This window comes from Mastomys coucha, unplaced genomic scaffold (assembly GCF_008632895.1).
Source record: "Mastomys coucha isolate ucsf_1 unplaced genomic scaffold, UCSF_Mcou_1 pScaffold23, whole genome shotgun sequence".
Classification (NCBI taxonomy): Eukaryota; Metazoa; Chordata; class Mammalia; order Rodentia; family Muridae; genus Mastomys; species Mastomys coucha.
In genome coordinates, this window is record NW_022196906.1 from 35,992,595 (window position 1) to 36,001,102 (window position 8,508).

Here is an 8,508-nt window from a genome sequence, read left to right on the forward strand (position 1 = left end):
GGGGGGTGGCGTGGAGTAGCACACAATGCTTCTCTATGTGGGCTCTACCTTAAAGAAGGAACAGAGGGTTTGGCTGCTGCAAAGATACATTGTTACAGTAATCATAAAGAAGAAAAATCGCTGCATTTAAAAAAAAAAAATCCTTCCAAATGCCCAGATTACCTCATCTCTACAAAGATGGGATGGTTCCCATTAGACCTAGAAAACATCTTTTTCTCTGAGTACTTCCCTGCTTGCATTTAGGGGATAACTTACCCTAAATGAGACTTTTCTATTTCGTCCCCTGTTCCCTCCTCTTCTATCAGAAGAGAAAATAGCTTTCTTGCCTGTTCTGATGGCTTTAAACAAACAATTGTGCCCCTTGCTGGATTTTCCCTGAAGTCTTTATGAAGAAAGTATGCACTCCAGGCCCTCAAGAGCACTCACTCAAACCCTCCTCACCCAAGCCCTCAGCAGCAGCTCTCCTGCAGGGAGCACGGCACTGTATCTGCAGCACTGCATCTGTAGGAATCTGCTGGATTAGTGGTTCTCTTTACATCTCCACTGTGAGGTATGGTAATTACTCTGGTAATGATGGCAGATTAAATTAAGGGACTAATTAGCTTAGTAGTGTCAGGCAGGGAACTCTGACAAGCACTGAGGGGTGGGAGGCTGCCCTGCTCTGCCTGCCTGTGGAAGATGGAAGGCGGGATGCCTGGGTCATGATTGGTGTGCCTGGGTCATGATTCCCTGGAAGCTCACGGCACTTCCACCGAAACAGCACTGCTGATGGATGCCAGGGCCACTCATCCATCAGCCTTGGGATGATGAGACCTCAGAAGAAGGAAGAAAGCTCTGACTGAATAAGTCCTGGAAACCATGAAAGAAGAGGCCAAACAACCTTTTTTTTTTTTTGTAGCGTGTGTGTATATATGTGTGTCATGGTGTGTGTGTGTGTATATGTGTGTGTGTGTGGTAGGTGTATGTGTGTGTGATTGTGCCACCTGTGTGCCTATTTATGTATATCTATATGTGTGTGATATATGTGTGGTATGATGTGTGGTAGGTATATGTGCATATGAATGTGCACGTGTGTGCATATTTGTGCATATGTATGTGTGTATAGTACATGTGTGATATGGTATGCATGTATGGTGTGGTGTGTGTGTGTGGTGTGTATATGTGCATGTATGCATGTGAATGTGCATGTGTGTACATATTTATATATATGTGTGTGTATAGTATATGTGTGATATGGTATGTGAGTATGGTGTGGTGTGTGTGTGGTGGTACATATGTGTGGCTGTATGCATGTGAATGTGTACATGTGTGCATATTTGTATGTATGTGTATATGTAGTATATGTGTGGTGTGGTATGTGTATATGGTGCAGTGTGTGTATGGTGGTAGGGGTGTGGGGTATATGTCATGTATTGTGTGAATATGCACTTGTATGCTTATTTGTATGTGTATATTATGTCTGAGATGGGTGGGGGTGGTGTATATGTGTGTATGTATACATGTGTGCATGTGTGTGGTATATGCGTACATCTGTGCATGTGTATGTGGTATATGTGCACATGTGTGCATGTATGTATACACGTGTGTAAGTGGGTAAGTATGTGTATATATGTGGGGGTGCTGTGGTGTGGTATGTGTGATATGTGTGTACATATGTATATATGTATATATGTATGTGCATGTGCGTACATTCAACTTTGACAAACCGAGAGACATACCAAAGTCTGTGATTGTTCTTCAACCCAGTGCTCAGCATTCAATAGGTCCCAAACAGACTACCCTCCAAAACCTGACCTACCACCAGATAGTTCGCATTCCCTCAGGATGTGAAACTACACAAAGGCTTCATGTGCCTGTAAAGCTTAAGGAAGGAGAAGCCTTCACGATACCTAAACTCTCTGACTTCACTCCCACCAAGTAAGAAGAGCCACATGACTAGCTGGGTGAGACCAGAATGACCCAACCAGGATTCAAGAAGGCAAAGGGAAGAAACCACCTGTCTTACCTGCCAGGGGACAGGGGACCAGCTCCCCTTCCAGTCGCGCTTCCACATCTCCTCCACTGCAAGTGTCCCCAGAAACCTTCCGATAGCTGTTAACCCGCCAAACACACAAAAGTAAGAAGTCAGAAACAGGGAGAGGGGATCTGGGTCATGGAGGCGCCCCAACTGAGCGCATTTTCCTGGCCATGGACAGCAGAGTTGGAAGGATAGTGTTTAGTTGCTCTGAGTCAATTTTGCTCGTGGTTATTTAGAACAGGCAGACCCAGGTGGTTTACTGCACTGCTCGGGGAAGCACTTAAAAATCTCCCTCTCCTAGAAACTCCTCTGAAGATGTTCCCCAGCCGAGGCTTCTTCTGATGATCTCAGCCTTGCAGAAAAGCTTGTAGACTCTGCTCTCTCACGGGAAGTAGGAGATTGCAGATGCCATTAACTTAAAAAGCTGTCCAACCAGCTGCAGTCTGTAACTTGGGGTTTGAGAATTTAGGATGTGGGCAGAGTTGAGTGGTTCTCACAGTTCCCTCCTTCCCCACATAGGCCCTTGTGAGCCTGACCCAGCCAACTGATGCAGGTTCTTACCCTCTCGTTCTCCTGTATGAAGAACCCACAGGACAAGGAACAGGAGGGCTATAGGGCTTCCCAGAAAACTCAGGATCTGGAACACAAACCTCTAAGGAGAGATCTTCACTCATCTTGAAGCCAAAGTCACTGAAAAGGCAATTGGAGTCCATTTAGAGCAAGGATATGCACCATCCACCTCAGAACCAACCCAGCATCCTGTACACATACCTACTATTTACATTCTATAGGCTACGCCACAGGACCTTTAAAGAATAACTACTTTGGTATACTAAACTACATCTACAAAGAAGCCATATGTCAGAGTCACGTCTGAAAAGCCACTGCTATATCCCCTAAGCAGACAAAAGGGATGTAAGTCATCATGCCAAAGCAAGAACTCATCTACCTTCAGCTGCCTATCCAGACTCTTGGATAAAAAGAAAGAGTGGGTCTGAGGCTACAATTCATTGGTAGAGTGCTTGCCTAGCATGCACAAGGCCTTGGGTTCAATATTAGCACTAGGTATGATGGTACAGACCTGTGATCCCAGCTCTTAGGAGGTAGAGACAAGAAAATAGAACTTTAAAGTCATCCCCCCCCACTATATAGTAGTTCTGAAGATATAAAGTAGCCTGGGATATAAACCTCTATTTCAAATAAATAGACAGAAAAATTAATTAATTAATTAATTAATTAATTGGGTCAGGACGATAGCTAGTAAGGGTTCCTGCACACAGTATGAGCACCATGTAAAATGGCAGCTGCAGTGGTAACTAGCTGTAATCCCTGCACTACTATTCCAAGAAGGGAGGAGCCAGGAGAACTGATTACAAGCTTAGAGTGAGTCAGCCTGGCACATACAGAGCAGAAACAACAGACTCACCTCAGAACCAAGGTAGGAAAGAGCCACATGTGCCATCACAGGTACACATGCCTAACACACACACATACATACATACATTTATGCATATACACATACACACATACATATATATACATATACACATACATATATACATACACATATATACACATACATATATGCATACATATATACACACATACACACATATATATACTATACACACATACATGCATGCACACATGCATACATACATACATACATATATACATACATTCATACATGCACACACACACGCATACAATGGATTAGCCAATGTTTAAGAACTGTGATACTTTCTCCTTAACTCATCGGGAGAACGAGAAGAGGAATTTAAAAAGAAAAAAAAAAACAACAACATTTTTCTTTGAAGTTCTGGAGGTCAAACCCAGGACCTTGTCCATGCCGGCTAAGTGATCTACCACTTCCTAGCCTTGAAAACCATTGTGACTAAGAATTCAGTGTCACTTAAGAACCTGTCCCCATACCTGGATGCCTCATCCTGAACTTTGAAGAAGACAGTCTAATTCATCAGATTCCTAAAATCTGGGCACCACATCAGCCAAACTCGCAGCTTGGAGGGTGAAGCAGAAGCAGGCAAACGCAAGCCTGGCCCTCGCCCCATGGCTTCTCCACCCCCCACCCCCCCACCCCCACCTCTCCACAGAATATACGATGCCTTGTACTGTGTTTTCCAAGCCTTGATTCAAGCTACCAGTTCTTTAAGTCACAGGAATTTTCATACTCATGAGCTCAGATGCAAAGATCTTCACTTTCTGACACTGAATTCAACATTTATTGATTATGTCCTAGATTCTCCTGGATGAAAAGTACAACCCAAACCACAAGACAACATGGTTTGTCCTGTATAATCCTCACTTAGTGGGCAGTGCATCCCAAAGGCAGGGAGTTTATTACTCTCCTTCCTTCATCCGATCCATCCACCTATTACCGACTGACTACTCGAGAGCTTTTGAGGACCTGGGCTGAGATGTTAGTACAGTGCTTGCTTGCATACAGCATGCTCAAGGAATCCCCTTCCTCAGAGAAAGAGAACATGCTCTCCGTCTTTTAGCCTCACACTACAGAGCAGATATGACCCAACTCCACATCCCGGGCTTGGAGGAAGAACAAACCATTCATAGTCCTCCCGAGTGCAGGAGCAATTGGACACAACCACCGGCCGGTCAAAGTCTTCCCCATTAAAGCACGTTGCATGAGGGGTCCTCCTTTTGAAAACTGTCTTGTGTCCTAGCAAACATTCGTTTCCTCGCTCATCAGATGGGGACCACAGCTTGTAGTCGTTTTCTGTGCAAGGAACCCCTGAGAACAGAAAAGGACCGAGCAATGTATCAGATCCAGGCCAGGGCAGGGTTTCCTGTCTCCAAGCCCTCAAGGCAGCCTTCCGCTTCCGGTGCCTCTGCAGCCATCCAGCAAGTACAAGAGCTCAAAACTACCCATCTCTAGTAACCCGAGGGTGGGCAGCAGCCATGAGGAGGAAGGCGGCAGTCCTGTAACACAGCTCCTCTGAGAAAGCTGTGAGGGTGCCAGTTACAGTTGGCACCATCAACTTCTGAATTGTAAAATTTGAGGCATATGTGTGTGTGCAAGCATGTACATGTGTATATGCACTTTTTGTCATTTGTTTGGTCTGAGACTGTGTATTTTAAACTTATTTATTTATTTACTTATTTATTGTATGTATGTGTGTGGGGTGTGAGGTGTGCGTGCGTGCCCGTGTGTATAGTGTGTGTCTGTATGTGTGTGTGTGTGTGTGTGTGTGTGCTTTTTATCATTTGTTTGGGTTAAGACTGTGTATTTTAAACTTATTTATTTGTTTGTTTGTTTATTTATTTATTTATTTATTTATTTGCAATGTGTTTGTATGTGTGCAGTGGTGAACTTGTGGAAGTCAGAGAACAGCTCTATGAAGTTAGGTCCCTCCTTCCATCTTTATATGAGTTACCAGGATTAAAGTGGGGTCTCCAGGCCTGAACATCAAGCACATTTACCAGCTGAACCATCATCTTACTAGCCCAGAGTTCTTAGGTGGCCTGCTGGCTTGCTTGCTGGAATGTTTTATAAAGCAGAGGATCTATCCAGAGAGTTCAGGTGAACCCCAAACTCCTCATCCCCCACCTCAACATTCCCAGTACTGAAATTCTACCATATACCATAAAACTTAGCCAAGTCTCTAAATTTTTAGGAGAGTCAGTAGCTCCTTTTACAAATAGGTGGCAGAGGCCAGGGTGAGGTAGAGCTGTGCTGGGGCTGGGGTCTCTCCTGGGATACTATGGTAGGTGATGCAGGGGTGCTGCTAACCCATCCTCCTTCCTTAAGAAGAAAAGCAAACCTGGTAGTATGGGCTGAGAGCACTGAAGTGCTTGCCCTACTTGATGGTACAGGATCTTTATGTGGAAAGACTGGAAATGACAAGATAACTTCATACTTCTTCTACCAGCCCACAGCCACTTAAGATGTCAGCAGTGCGCCTATGGGAATTCTATGCTTACATCTAATTGGTGCCTCGTATCTCTTTTTAATATGTGTGTCAGATTAAATACTACCCAAAGCTGATGCACACCTGTCGACACAATGCCACTCAAATGAGCAAAGAATTATTAAAAACCCTATCATCTATGAGGCAATAAAGGTAGTCAGTGGGTATAATAAAGAAATCTAAGTGCCTTATAATTAGGGGGTGGGACATGATACCTAATTGCAGGCACAGATATATAATTCAAAGTGTGATGGACAGAGGAGAGACACCTTCCAACTGAGATGCCAACGGCACATCCTGAGATGTTAGATCCTAATCCTGATGTTGAATGGTTCAGGTAAGAAGACATAGGAAGCTTTCTGGGCAGCTGGAATATATCAGCGAAGGAGAAGTGAGAAAGGGCAGAAATCAATGCAGCAGTCTGAAAGAGCACTCCAGAGTCCATCAGTCCTCCATGCATATATACACCAACAAATAGATAGTAACTAGACTGCAGACAGTCATCAAAGGACCCCACATTAAAGCTGTGCTATTCTTCGGATCGTTAATGTGTCCAAAGACCCAGGTGCTAGACACTGGCCTATGGCACTATGGGTAAATGGTGGAGTTTTTAGGAAGTGAGCTCTAGAGGAGAAGTAATGTCATCAGGAGTGTGACTTTAAGGAATGTTGTCTTAGTCAGGGTTTCTATTCCTGCACAAACATCATGACCAAGAAGCAAATTGGGGGGGAAAGGGTTTATTCAGCTTACTTCCACATTGTTGTTGATCACCAGAGAAAGTCAGGACTGGAACTCAAGCAGGTCAGGAAGCAGGAGTTGATGCAGAGGCCATGGAGGGATGTTCCTTACTGGCTTGCTTCCCCTGGCTTGCTCAGCCTGCTCTCTTATAGAACCCAAGACTTCCGGCACAGGGATGGCACCGCCCACAAGGGACCCAACCCCCTTGATCACAAATTGAAAAAATGCCCCACAGCTGGATCTCATGGAGGTACTTCCCCAACTGAAGCTCCCTTCTCTGTGATGACTCCAGCCTGTGTCCAGTTGGCATACAAAGCCAGCAGGAACAAATGCGTTGGGGTCTCAGCCCCTCCTCCTCTCTCTCTTTGATTCCTAGACACTTTGTGATAAGTAGGCTTCTCCCATCACAGCTCCTAGTACAACTATAGTGAAGATATCAAAGAAGTATGGACCAAACCATGAGCCAAAACAAAGTTTCCCTCTTTTTCCCCAAGGGAGAGCTAATACAGACATACATATTTGAATAGGGCCTCGAGGAACCTCTAATTTGAAAAACCCCCTTCCACCTATCCACTCACACTTTTAACAGATATATATTTAGACTTATTACCAGGTACTGCACAAGGAAACCAACACCCAAAGAATCATAAGCTTCCCCCCTTAAGAAGAACTGAGTAAATAAACGCCATGTACCAGTGCCGTGAGTCTTTCACACACATGTTTGGGCCATCTGCCATAGTGAGTCACAAGGAGGACACTGATATCTAAGCTGCCGCTCTGCCCACTCCAGACAGTGAGTCATTATGTCTGTAGCCAGGGCCTGGGAGGCAGGGGCTTACCCAAGGCATCTGTGGCATTGACCTGCAGGATGAGCCAGCTGTGGACACTCTCCTTATTAGAGCCAAAGATGGTGAAGACGGTACTCTTCTCGCCAGGTTCTGTGAGAAGCCCGTACACAAACACAGGCTTCTCAGAGAAGACGAATGTCTTCCAGGTCTCCCCTTCATTGGTGCTGTACCTGCCCGATACAAGCAAAAGGAGCCTTGAGGTTACAGTTCTAGAAGGCAGGCCTCAGTTTCTACATACATCGCTCATGGCCATTGCCAGCGCTCCAGGAAATGGTGACCTCACAACTGGTAAGTTTATGGTTGTGTCACTTAAAAAGCATACAAGAACTGGGGTGTCACTCACTGTAAGGTTCAATCTCAGACCTTCCCTACTGAAAAATAAGATGTAGGAACTAGCTGACAGGACTCTGAACAGCCAAATTTAGAAAAATTTTGACATGGAAGATAAAGATGATGGTAATGATACATAGTGAATAAAAGTAGGGCATGGATCACTACCAATGATGGGGGGGGAGGAAAAGGAGGGAGGGGAGGAGGGAGAAGGAAGTCATCTTTTCTTACATTGGTATATCACCAAATACCATTAAGAAGTGATAACAGAACGTGAAGTGTTACCATTCTGCAATCCCCACTGCAGTAATCAAATCAGACACAGATCATCACTGAATGCTAAAATTACCATGTAAAATTCTAAGAGACTAGGATGCCCATATGGCCTAAGGATATGAACCCACAAACCAACCCTTCATTGCTGGGGAAATGCATGTCATGCCGGATGAGCCACACCCTTACCCACACTTAGCACCACCAATAAACACCACATGCGTCTGGATTCAGCCCAGCCTCTCAGTACCATTTGATGCAACTGAACAAATCTAGAATGTGGGACAGTGTAGATGACTACACTGTCATGTATGTCATCTATTATATATATATATATATATATATATATATATATATA

The 8,508-nt window shown here is 44.5% G+C and overlaps 1 protein-coding gene across 1 annotated transcript in view; it reads right to left on the reverse strand.

Moving 5' to 3' along the window:
* Positions 1-8,508, reverse strand: part of Sorl1 (sortilin related receptor 1) — a 163,470-nt gene that overhangs the window by 75,536 nt on the left and 79,426 nt on the right. Inside the window, exons 13-16 of the mRNA XM_031345625.1 lie at positions 7,539-7,717; positions 4,598-4,784; positions 2,579-2,707; positions 2,006-2,091 (exon numbers count right to left, since the gene is read on the reverse strand). Of these exons, the coding sequence (XP_031201485.1) occupies positions 2,006-2,091; positions 2,579-2,707; positions 4,598-4,784; positions 7,539-7,717 (581 nt within the window). The remainder of the gene's footprint in view (positions 1-2,005; positions 2,092-2,578; positions 2,708-4,597; positions 4,785-7,538; positions 7,718-8,508) is intronic.